The following is a 12,977-nucleotide window of genomic DNA, read 5'->3' as shown; positions in this document are numbered from 1 at the left end:
TGGGCTAGATGTAACACCCCTACAGTTTACAATGGAAGTATCCAGATTGTCGCCCACTGCTCTACCTCCCCCAGCACCTAGACAAGCCAACTTCTGTACGCCTAGGACAGCAGACAGCAACGGTCAAGGCCCTGCGCCTGGGGGCCGATGGGACTTAGTTTATTAGGAAACATTCCAATGCTTTAATAACAGAGTCTGGAAGTAAGTAATTAGTTGCCACCATGATTGTGTGCGTGCAGGTCTTGTTTTTGACAGACGGTTGCCCTTCCTCTCAGAGGAGACCTGTCGCTCATGGTGTCATCAAGTAACAGCTGCTGCGTAGGACAGTCAGTCATGTACCTTTCACCTGACTGGATGGAAAAGTTACATGTAGTTTAGTTCTCTACCTGTGAATGGACAATTCTTTCATTTCTCAATTTTCTGAGGTGTGGTGGCACTGGCAGTCTGATCTTGACTTGAGCGATGATGTTCTCGTGGATCGTGCAGACTCTCAGAGAGCCACTCATAATGAAACATAGCAATATCAGTTTTGGACAGGGGTTTAAAATCAGTTTGACCATGCCTCGATCTTTCACAGACTTCTAAAGTCTGTGAAAGATCGAGGATAAGCCAAGACTTTCATGCACAGATATAACTGAACTGGAAGCATTATAAATTGTGGATACCAGCTGATATTAAAAGTCATTGTAGTCCTGGTGACATGCTGATCTGCTAGCGCTAGTAGCATGCTGCTGTCAATCATCGTCAATATTTCAAGGACTCCGTCAAGCCGGAATGCAAGCTCCGAAGTGACTATTGTAATAATTATGCTACACATCTACTGAAGTAGATCTACGAGTAGCACGGCCGGGTTTTGTGGTCTTGGTGGCGGCAGCCGCGCAGGTAGATCTACACTGTTGTCTTGCAGTCCCTGGGCATGGGTAGCAAGTCTGGCAGGCCTACACTACATGATTGTACTAAACTTTCTAAAGTCAGACTACAGACTGCAGCGCTGTACAGCTGTCGCTGACCAGTCCACCACATCTCAAGGAACGTACCGGTAGTTCTACGAAGCATTCTGTCCGCAGATTGAGTGCATACTTAATCTTTTAGTCTTCGGATATCCATAGTCCCATAGTCCCATACATCCTTTCCTCTTGGGGTACGTGACTTGTACTGAAGTTTTGCTGTGCGTGAATATATTGCCGCATCAGTGCTAGCCTATAGACATTGGGCGACGTGTTGAGGGCCGCTGCTGATTACAAAATACTTAGTAATGTAGCAATGTAGTCCTGGCTCCTACGACTCTACGAGTAGAGGAGCTCAGTCATGGTGAAGTATCCGCTGTCACCATCTGTTTGTGTCTGGAGGTCAGGACAGTAGATCTATTCCCTCAGCGACTACGGATCTCGAGATGTGTACCCTGGCTCTGGTCCTGTAGACTGTAGTGTGCTTTGTAGATATGATGTAGATCTACATGAGTCACGAATGTACATTGTGCTACATGTACAATCATGCAAATGTTACCAATACAGTGCTTGAAGTAATACTAATATTAGGGCATTGTAGGTGTTAGCTGCGTTTCAACGTGCACTTGCCTGGTTTTGCACGTGTAGGATCAGGTCGTTGCGCTTCAGCTGACTGCACGTTTCCTTTTACTTTGCTAGAACGGTGTTTGAGATGGCTTACAAACTGTCTGAAAGAATGCCCCGCCACCGACCCGTGTCGTGGCCAAGTGGGCAAGGAAAGGAATGGTTTGCTTTCAATGCTAACCGCTCGGAGATCACTGGAGATGGACCCCTTCCAGTGACCTCGACATGATGCTGCTCAAGCGCCCGCGTTCTTTGTCCATGTTTCACAAGATAACATGCCGCCATAGGCTGAGACCTTCCACCTTAAAATACCTCATCACGGCAGAGGGACGTACGTGCGGCACTCAGCCAGAAAACATGCCCTGCAATACTGGCAAGGAACAAATATACCACGCGCAGCAGCTGCAGTTGAGTGTCCCATCATCACTGCACCTTGGTCGGTTGTCAAGCAGCAATAACATTCAAAGCATGCACGCCAATACCGCGGATCGCGCGGAGGCTAGCAGAGGACACCTGAACAAGGTGATCATAGTCTCCACATTTTTGATCGCTTGATCGTATGCTTTCCACCTTTTCCAGGCTGTGGATGAACGATCACCATGCTGCAATGTGGTGACCATCTCCAGCTCGAGTCTATCTCAGCACTTACCCGGGTACCCATAGTTGACCATTGCAGCTGCGCAAGTATTCATTTGAGCTATTTTAATGGTCTGTTCACTCTTGAGTACTTTCACTATTTTGACTGCAGATAGTCAGAGTTGGTGCAACCATGAACAGTACTAACGTAATTATTTGAAGATAACAGCCGGTAACAAAGCTGAGGTCAGTGAGGAACACTGTGTTGTGCGAACCGTCACGGTTCCTGGCAGCAAGCAAGCATAAAACGGGTTGTCAGGAACACTATTCTCAACACACTGCGTGTTACTGTGTGTCCTCATCAGCCTTGTTTAAATACCCGCTATTATCCTCAAACATGTACAAATAATAATAATTGTTAGACTATCAAGCAAGTAATACCCTAGCTTGCATAAACCACGATGATACTAATATTTACAATGCACTCTGACTATGAAAAAAAGACTTGACTGTACTATCCAGAGTCCCAGACACATCCGCTGTAGATCTACGTACGTGTGGGGACTGGGAACTACTTGTGGAGCTCGCCGATCCCCCTTGCACACATCACAACAGATTCGATCAGATCATGCGCAAGTATAATTAATTTGTCACAGCCGCTTTAAGGCCACACGTTTTTATATCTATGTTTCTCGTCACCCGTGCGCATACGATTCAGGAGTCTGGAGGAAAAAAGAAAAAACAGTGTGCTGCACTGACCTTGCTGACTGTGGATGCGGGGACCAGCACACTCATGCATTATGTACATAATGTGGCCTGGCCTACGCGACACATGATGCGAGCATTGCGAGGTCACCAATTATTGTGCGCAATCTACATGTAACGTTAGCTGCACATGCACAGATTGTGACACTGACAGAAGCTCCTACCACATACAGTACTACATGTATCAAGAGTTCATAACCCCCTGGAGGTTATGAACTCTTGATACTAGTTGCAAACTATGGAGGCTATTTTGCATGGTGTATTGCACTATTGATGGATTTTAGTGTGAACAAAGGTCTAATAAACTCTTTTTTATTTTTCGGTCATTTCATATTTTTTCCACCTCTCGCATACGTTTTTAGATTTTCAGGTGACGAGAAACATAGCAATAAAAACGTGTGGCCTAATAGTTTACAAACTTTACAATGCAGGTTTCTTTGTGGTATACTAGTAGTTGGCACCACTGATCGACCAGATCAGGGAGTAGTACAATACTACTCCCTGGACCAGATATTACTAGTAGTGTGGTCGACAATCCTTGTGCAACGTTTAGCCAAGAGTACATGCACAATATAAATTATAGTCCCTGGCTGGGGGTTATGTACTAGTAGTCTTGGTGTTACCGATAAGCATCAGTATTGTTGACGGTTCTCCATTGAAGAACGTCACAATAATAATACCAGGTGTAGTATCCCTGACTGTCAGTAATCACACAGCCAAATCTCTACCAGTAGTTACATTGTAGTTCACAGGTACATTCTATCTAAGTGCTTCTCACGCGCAACCACTTAGGACTAGATAGCCCTGCTTGCAAGACCGGTACGGCATGACCTATCGCATTCATACTGTACTAATACATTACATTGATTCCTGTATAGTCCGTTCCCCATCACTGACCCTTTTGATCACTTGCGAGATACCTTCCCGGTTCTCCATGTACCGGTACATGTATGCATCCAACAGGTTACAGCTTTCTTCCCCGAACCCATGTTATTGATCAGCCCTAGCTCAGTAGCTAAGCTCACACACATTAATGTCTTTTCCTTAGATCTTTCAACAGTTGTCTTCCTAGTAATCTTTTGCCCTCGCTCCCAGCTGCTCTCTCCCTCTGGCCTATATAAACCCATCATTCTTTCTCATTGCTGTGTGGAATTATGAAGTGAAGTCTGAAGAGTTCAAGCCCAAGAGCTTGTTTTCCTCCCGCTAGTGCTGTCAGCCTGAATCACTTTCTGTTGTAAGTCCAAAGTGCCTCAGACACGAGCAGGCTGGCAGACACTACACCAGGTAACAGGTTCTGGATGTGGTATACAATGTATGGTACACTGTGTACAGTATTCATGTTTCACTTCGGCATTAAACTCACCAGCAGGCACTAGGCAGTAGGCACTAGGCAGTACTGAGTACATATGTACTCCTAAAAGGATAAACGAATCGGAAACAAATGAAAATGTAGTAGACTGAAACTCTGAAAGGGGAATAAGTTCTGACACGAAAGTTAAACCTTCTTGCAAACGAAATTGACTGTATTGCTCTGTGTGGTGAATTGGTGGCACAATTCAGAACGTGAAACATTTAGCAACTGACACAATACTCAATATCTGACGGAGGATATCGACGTTCAGCGATCTGAAACTTGGCCCTATCACGTCTTGGATGCGCTAAACTCAGCAGCTCTTTCTGGCTAGCGTCACAACTATTGATTATTCTGCCCTCGTAATTTTTGATTAAAAATGGTAGACTCTCTACGAGTCGTACATCGGTGACTCTGCACCCAGAACTAAGGCAGAAGACCGTGGCATAACACGGCCACTGCTCACCTCAAGAACGGCAAACAACAACTTCCTGAGCGGCGACTCTGTAGTGTAGCCTGAGGACTAAGTACACTGTAGTTACATGCAGGGAGTAGTACAATACGTATTGTACTACTCCCTGGTTACATGTAGGTACTAGGTAGTAACTGGTTTATCCAACATAACCCATACGGAACTGTAACTGAAGAGGGGATCCCAGAAGTACTGACTGTAATGCACCAACACGAGGATCAGGTACTGTAGTGTAGATCGACCCTACCGCAGTCTCTTCGGACAGTCGGTTGCCATACTTCGCAGAGTACCGTTACCATGGTTACACCTTGTAAGTAGTTGTAGTCAAAACCGCATGACGGTTTGGTATTGTCGCCGGACCCCAGGTCTGGCACGGTGGCAGCGTTACATCAACAGTACAGTCGCGTCTACTTGTACAATCAAATTTAGAAGTAACAGTTGCGACTTCGGCGGTAATACTAATAGTAGGCATGAAGTTGATTGTTCCAACTAGGAACACACGCTTCTTGCCGAACTAAGTTACTTGACACTTGACTGACTCACGACTGCCATCCGGAGCACACGAGGAGCACGTCGCACCTTCAACTCGGCAAACCTGCAAGAAAGCACCATTCCCTGCTCAATACACAGTGTTTCGGGGAATTCACCCCTCATCAGTTGAGCTTGAGTAGCCCGAGGGGGAGGCAGGGCCCTAGGGGGAGTGAGGAAGATTGTGCCTGAAAAGCACCACTTATATACTGCTCTCCAGGCCAAACCATCACCAGGGATACAAACGTACAGAGACGCTTTGTTTCCAGCGCGACAAACACCTCGTGAAGCTCCAGGTAGCAGCGTGAGTCAGAGTCGCTCATATATCATGGAGTTGTGCTAAAATGCTAAACAGACGTTGAGAGCCAGTATAGCTATTCGCAACGTTGTCACCTCCAAAAAGCTCAACTGATGAGGGGTGAATTCCCCGAAACACTGTGTATTGAGCAGGGAGTGGTGCTTTCTTGCAGGTTTGCCGAGTGGAAGGTGCGACGTGCTCCTCGTGTGCTCCGGATGGCAGTCGTGAGTCAGTCAAGTGTCAAGTTCGGCAAGAAGCGTGTGTTCCTAGTAGTTGGAACAATCAACTTCATGACTATTGTACAATCAGGTACATGTACTCTTATTTTTAGTTACATGGCATAATGGTTTTGTCGTGTTGGTTACCAGACTACATTCAAAAGTACTGGGCTGGGTTATGTACTCTTGGTTTCAACCGTCAGTAAATGTGCCCAACGTTGCAAATAACTTAGTTCTGACCCGGGCAGTGCATCTTACCACTTACTGTAGTGACTACAATTGTGCACACGCCAGACAGTTTCTTGGGATCGGGAGAGCTTGATTTGACTGAATTTGACTGACACTGCACAAGAGGTAAATAATTCTTGTTCTTGCTGTGAACTGAAAGAAGACAACGACTAAAGCGCAAGGCGCTTGCGCAGAGAAAAAAGGAGGAAAAAACATGGAGGAAGTCGCCAAGAGGTGAGTGAGTCAGTAGAAATAATAAACACGCGGCCCAGCTTCGGTGTGGGAACGCGGAAACAAAACCGGGGTAGAGAACACAAACTATGACGTGTACTGCAAATAATCTCATGACGTTGAACATCATGTCAACGTCGTGACACTCCCCCGCAAGAGATGCAGAGAAAAGGAGATAATTCGTAACAAAGTAACGTGGAAACAAAACACAATAAGTGCATATAACATACGCAAGGGTGAAAGAGAGTAGACCGTCACACACACACAGAGAGAGAGAGAGAGAGAGAGAGAGAGAGAGAGAGAGAGAGAGAGAGAGAGAGAGAGAGAGAGAGAGAGAGAGAGAGAGAGAGAGAGAGAGAGAGAGAGAGAGAGAGAGAGAGAGAGTTCGGATGTGAACTACCAACTGTCTAGCTGATTCAACTAAACAAGTTCGCTGCCAATTAATTGGCGAAGCGTCTGACGTTGCTTCTTAGCGGCAGCACGTTGTGGACGACTGGGTGGAGCAACAGCTGCTGGAACTGGCAGATCGGCTTGGCCAGTGGTGTGTGTGTCCGGAGCGGTGCTGTTGTTATTAGCCTCGGAGTTAGCAGCAGGACAGATAGGGTACAGGAGAGACAGGGGTCGTTTGAGCTCTGTCTTCTCTGCAGTGATGACGGTTGCGGAACGTATCTCCATGTCCTTGCTTGTATGGAGAGCGACAATGCGACCAAGTCGCCATGAGCCACGGGGCATGTCATCCCTTATTAGTACAACATCGTCAACGGCTGGCTGTTCTGAAACGGTAACGCGTGCCTGTCGGAGCTTCCGAGTGTGACTGTTGCGGAGATCAGCCAAGTAGTCGTCTCGCCAGACACGCCAGAACTGGTCCAATGTTCGTTGACCCTTCTTCCAGACAGAGAGAAGATTCTGAGCTGCAGTCGGAACTTCGATGTGGTCCGGATCGCCGTCATCAGCAGTGGGTTGCACGCCACCAGTAGTTGCGGACAGGCACAGAAAATGACTTGGGGTGAGTATCTCCTGCAAGTCATTGTCCACGTACACCAGTGGACGCGAGTTGACGACTGCTGACACTTCCATGAGAATGGTAGTCAGTTGCGACACAGTGAGGAGCGCGCGGCCAACGACCTTCTTCAGGCTTCGTTTGACTGTTCCAACGAGACGCTCGTAGAAACCACCCATCCAAGGTGAGATCGGTGGGTTATAGTGCCACTTCACACCAGTCCTCGACATGTACGACAGGACATCATCACTCGTTGCCATTTCTTCAAAGGCCACATCCAGAACAGACTTAGCTAGGATGAATTGTGGCGCGTTGTCAGACACTACCTCTTCAGGGCAACCACGCAACGACACGAACCTGCGGAACGCTAGCAGGAATTCCTCTGTGGTCATGTCTGCCACCAGTTCTAGATGGACAGCTCTAGTTGCCATACATGTCACTAGGAGGACCCATACCTTCTTGGTACTTGGCTGGTGCTTGACGAGCAGAGGACCGAAATAATCTAGTCCCACATGGGTGAACGGGATAGATCTTGTTGCGCGGGCAGATGGAAGCGGGGCCATATCTGGGGTGCGGTATGGACCACCGTGGTGCTTCCGGCAAGTCAGGCACTTAGTGATGAATGACTTCACTGTTGCACGCCCTCGTGGTAACCAGTACTCGTAACGCAGTCTTGATAGCGTGTGTGCAACGCCGCCATGCATCGTCATCAGGTGACAATCGTTGATGATGAGCTGGGTGATGGGATGCGTTTGGGGAATCAGTACTGGATACTTTGCTTGATAGCAAAGTTCGGCGTTCTCCAAGCGTCCTCTGCATCTGATGAGGCGGTTCTCATCGAGGAAGAGCCGCAGCTTGTCCTTCGGGCTGTGCTTCTTACAATTTTCGACAGCACTGACGTCTGACAGATTCTGTTGTGCATGGTGTAGCCACATGATTTTGGCTACCTTGACCTCTGAGTTACAACTAGAATCCACCCCGAAAGACTTGCCGCCTTGTGGTCTCAACCTGGAGAGAAACCGCAAACACAGAGCAGAAACACGCACTAAGGCACTGAAAGACGAAAACCTGGCACAATCAATACCAAATGGTGGTTCATCACATGTTTTTTTTTGTTCGTGATGCGCATCAGGCTTTTTTTTCATTTCGTGTGCAAGCTCAGTGTCTGGACCGGTGGACTCTGTTGGGTGTGATACAGGTGCAGGTATCTCCGAAGTGCTTGAAGGACCCTCCCCAGCGGCAACGTTGACATGGTGATCAAGTGCTGGCTCGGCGTGATGGTCAGCAGTGGCAAGGAAGTGTGGACCGTGCCACCATAGCGAGCTGGCTTGAAGGGAAGGAACAGAGACACCGCGTGAAGGCAAGTCGGCGGGATTGTCGGCAGAGCGGACATAGCGATAGGCAACATCGGGAACCGCACGAATGGCATCAATACGGTTGTTGACGAAGACAGGTAGTTTGTCAGAAGAGGCCAGCCAATGGAGAACTGTGGTGGAGTCTGACCATAGAAAGGTAGAGGAGAAAGTGAGCGGAAGTTCCCGACGGACGAATTGGATCAGACGAACACCGAGAAGCGCGGCCATTAATTCCAGACGTGGAATGGTAGGTGAAGCAACAGGTGCAACACGGGACTTGCTGATTAGAAGGTTCGACGTGTGTTGATCGTCAAACGTAGTAGTAAGGTAAGCAACGGCACCGTAAGCCAGCCCAGATGCGTCGCTGAAGACGTGGAGAGAAAACCGAGCGTCGCTGGCACGTGGTGCACTGATGAATCGTGGACATTTCGTTGATGCAGCAAGTTCAAGTTGAGCCGCAATATCACACCATCTACAAATGATGTCTTGTGGAAGGTCGTCGTCCCAGCCGACGTTCAGCTTCCAAAGATCCTGAAGCAGAATCTTCGCACCAACAAGAACAGGAGACTGGAGACCAAGGGGGTCAAAGAATTGGGCAGTATGTCGAAGGATACTCCGCTTCGTTGTGGCCGACTTGGATACGGCACTGACAGGTGCAATATGTAGAGTATCATGTTCTGTATCCCACAGCATACCGAGGCACTTGTGGATAGTACCCTTGGCTCGGTCTGGTTCTGGAATGCTGCTAAGAAACTCTGCAGAATTACTAGACCACTCGCGAACATTCATAGACGCGACACTGAAGAGGCGCTTCGTGGCATCATAGATAGCAATCGCCTCCGTCCCAGAGTTGGCACCAAGGAACAGGTTGTCAACGTAAATATTGCGAGACACTAGGTCGGAATCGGTTGTATCAGCAGCGCTAAGATGATGCTGAATAGTGGCAGCCAAGAGATATGGACTGCTGACAACGCCAAACGGAACACGACAGAAACGAAGTTGCCGTATGTTGTCTGGAGTAGCTGAGCTGGATGCATCGTGCAGCCATAGGAAGCGGGTCACGTCACGATCATGTGAGTGCAGACCAATCTGCAGAAAGGCCTTTTCTACGTCTCCACTTATGGCTACCGGAGAAAGACGAAAACGAAGAAGAATACCGCAAAGGTCTGGAACAAGATTGGGGCCAGCGTGCAAGCAGTCGTTGAGACTGGCGAGTTTTTCGGAACATTTTGCGGACGCATCATACACTACCCTCAGCTTCGTGGTAGTAGCAGTAGGTTTGAGTACTGAATGGTGTGGAAGGTAGTGAATCTGGTTGGTTGTAAAACCACGAGGAACATCTTCTATCATGCCCCTGTCAAGCTGGTCTTGAATCACGGTATCGTACTGGTCAAGAAGTTCCGGATGGGCTTCGAGGCGACGCACTTGTGCCTTCAGGCGACCGAAAGCCAGACCGTAGTTTGTCGGAAGAGGAGGATGTGAGTCCCTCCAGGGCCAACTCACCGCGTACCGACCCTCGGCAAAGGAGATGGAGTTGGCGAAGCGCTTGCCCACAAGATCTTGCGACGACGTATCGTCAAAAGTACCCAAGCTCTCTGTCGACCAGAACTTACGGAGGTCGAATTCAGGGTCCGCGTCTGTTTGATGAGCAAGACATGACTGCGCCTCTGTGGTGGCAGGCACAGGCAGACTGCCGGTACAGATAAAACCAAGAACGGAGTCGAGCAGGACCAGACCACCGCTTAGTTCGGTGCGGTCCTTGCCGATAATATCATAATAGTGATCGAGACCAATCAAGACGTCTACGACCATGGGCTCTGCGCTGCTCGAGAGCGGTTCTGCAAGTGGCAGAGACTGTAGAAGAGGAAAAGAAGAAGCAAGTGGACATCGCGCAATTGGAGCGGTTATGTTCGGAAGTACACTGGCCTGAATCGCACGAGTGGACCCATCCTTACACTGCATGGTCAAACTCACCTTGGCGTACACGGTACTTTTTCTTTTGTTGTTCCCAAATGTAGCCAAGGAGAGTGTTTCATTTCCGATTGTGGGCAAATCGAGCTGATCTCGATAAGCTTGCGTGATGTATGTCTTGGTGGAGCCGGTATCAAAGAGAATACGGCCATTGATCGGCTTCAACTTGGAGGAGAGAAACGGTGCCACAGCAGTTTGCATCATGATCTGGTGATCGGCGTTTGCGACCGTGCTCGTGGCAGGCTTGGGTTTGAAGGACTGAGCATTCGGGCTCATAGTGGAAGCTTGCCTCTGAGTGGATGCGGCAGTGAATTTATCTGGACACAAGCTGCTGTGGTGTGCAGGATTGTGGCAATAGAAACACCGCCGTTTGCTAGAGCAATCGTGCACGGAGTGGCCTGATCGCAAACACTTGAAACACCTTTGTTTAGCTACGCTCTTCCTCGCTTCTACTGTAGTGTACTTATTGCATTCGTCAGAGAAATGTGCCTCCGAACTGCAAAAAACACACACTCTCTTGGGCTTCGCTTTTGAAGTAGCTGAAGCTGAGGCAACAAGAGATTGACCGGACGCACTGGCAGATGGTGATTCGTGCGATTTTTTCGGTGGCTGGCTGAGGCGATCTGCTGCTTCATTCGCTATTATGAAGTTGGCTACTGCAGCGCGCAAGTCCGAAACGGTCCAGGATTGTGGCCCCTTTTTTAATTCCAAAGCCGCTAGCGTGGTGCGTGGCAATTTGTTCGTAATCATTGACACAAACACCGCCTGATTAACATTCTCACCAAGCGCTGTGAGGCTTCTCAAGTGCACCTCCAACGCATCGTGCAACCTACGCAAAGATGGAGTAGCGTTGGACGCAGGCGGTAAGTCCATGATTGCCGTGTAGTGTGCATTGACGCGAAGCTGATCATTCCCGAAACGTTTGCGGAGAATGTCAAGCGCGGTTGTGTAGTTGGTATCTGATATGGGCAAGCCAGCTATGGCATCCCGAGCCAAACCCGTTACGTGATCTCTTAGGTACGACAGTTTCTGGACACCCGACAACCCTTGATTCGCATCAATAGACGCAACAAACATATCGTGAAACTCAGCCCATTTCAGGAAATCACCAGAAAATGTTGGTATTTCAAATTTGGGCAATTTGACTGAACTTGTGGGAGCTGGTTGTGGTTGAGGTGATGATGCTTGCATGTGTTGTACGACTAGTTGGTGTTGTTTGATTAGATCCTCTTGCGACTGTAATACTTGCTGGTGTTGACTATGTGTAATAGACTGCGTACGAACAAGATCTCCTATTGACTGTTGGATGCTGGACAAATCAACCATACTAGTTTCTTGTTTGATACCCGCACTGCCCGTACTCTTGGTGCTACTTGGTGAGCTAGTACTAGTAGTAGCAGCTTCTGGACGGTTCGTCTGGGCTCTGTACTGCGGAGATCGCTTGCATTCAACAATTGACCCTCTGATGCGTACCGAATACGCAACCACATCGCAGATCTCCGTTTGCAGAGCCTCATCTGAACCCTCCAGAGTCTCCGAGTCCAAAACACTGGCCAATGCATCACACGCCTCATCATATGCGTACAATTCTTCAACAATACAATCCACAAGTGTACTTAGCTTTTTTGGATCCGAGTCCACGTGTTCTGGCGACAACTCGTCGGCCCTTTGACCTCCTTCCTTCGATAAAAGGAGTTCGGCCTCTTTGACGAGTTCGTCGATGGATCCTTGCAGCTGCGCGATCTTGGCCCGGCGCATGATCTGCGTGCCGGTCGTCACTGCTCTCTTCGGCATGTTAGCTCGACGACCCAAATCGGGCAAGCTGCTTACAAATTATTTGAGTCGAGTCTATCTTTCTCAAGATTGGAATGGTACGCACGGCTCGTTTCGAGCTCCGGTGCGGTTCATGTCCCGGGTTTCGGCACCACTTTGTGCACACGCCAGACAGTTTCTTGGGATCGGGAGAGCTTGATTTGACTGAATTTGACTGACACTGCACAAGAGGTAAATAATTCTTGTTCTTGCTGTGAACTGAAAGAAGACAACGACTAAAGCGCAAGGCGCTTGCGCAGAGAAAAAAGGAGGAAAAAACATGGAGGAAGTCGCCAAGAGGTGAGTGAGTCAGTAGAAATAATAAACACGCGGCCCAGCTTCGGTGTGGGAACGCGGAAACAAAACCGGGGTAGAGAACACAAACTATGACGTGTACTGCAAATAATCTCATGACGTTGAACATCATGTCAACGTCGTGACAACAATGGTGGACAGCCACACAGTCACTGACCCCAGTGCATCTCAGCACTACAGTACATTGGTGGACAGCCGGACCCCAGTACATCTTACCACTACAATGGTGGACAACCACGCACCACCAACGAACTACTTGGTATTTTCATTCTTCTGAAATTTCTGG

At 48.5% G+C, this 12,977-nt stretch overlaps 1 protein-coding gene across 1 annotated transcript; it reads right to left on the bottom strand.

The window, feature by feature from the left end:
• Positions 1-6,658: 6,658 nt before the first annotated feature.
• On the bottom strand, positions 6,659-12,358 carry LOC135804576 (uncharacterized). The gene has a single exon (XM_065318475.1). The coding sequence runs from the start codon at positions 12,356-12,358 to the stop codon at positions 6,659-6,661; it is 5,700 nt and encodes a 1,899-aa protein (XP_065174547.1).
• Between the last annotated feature and the right edge of the window lie 619 nt (positions 12,359-12,977).

Source organism: Sycon ciliatum, chromosome 1, assembly GCF_964019385.1.
Source record: "Sycon ciliatum chromosome 1, ocSycCili1.1, whole genome shotgun sequence".
Taxonomy (NCBI): domain Eukaryota; kingdom Metazoa; phylum Porifera; class Calcarea; order Leucosolenida; family Sycettidae; genus Sycon; species Sycon ciliatum.
Note: the sequence above shows the minus strand (reverse complement) of the source record. Positions and strands in the feature narration are given on the sequence as shown.

Bases quoted from the DNA above. Each gene is read 5' to 3' on its own strand.
- LOC135804576 (XM_065318475.1), bottom strand. From the start codon at position 12,358: ATGCCGAAGAGAGCAGTGACGACCGGCACGCAGATCATGCGCCGGGCC.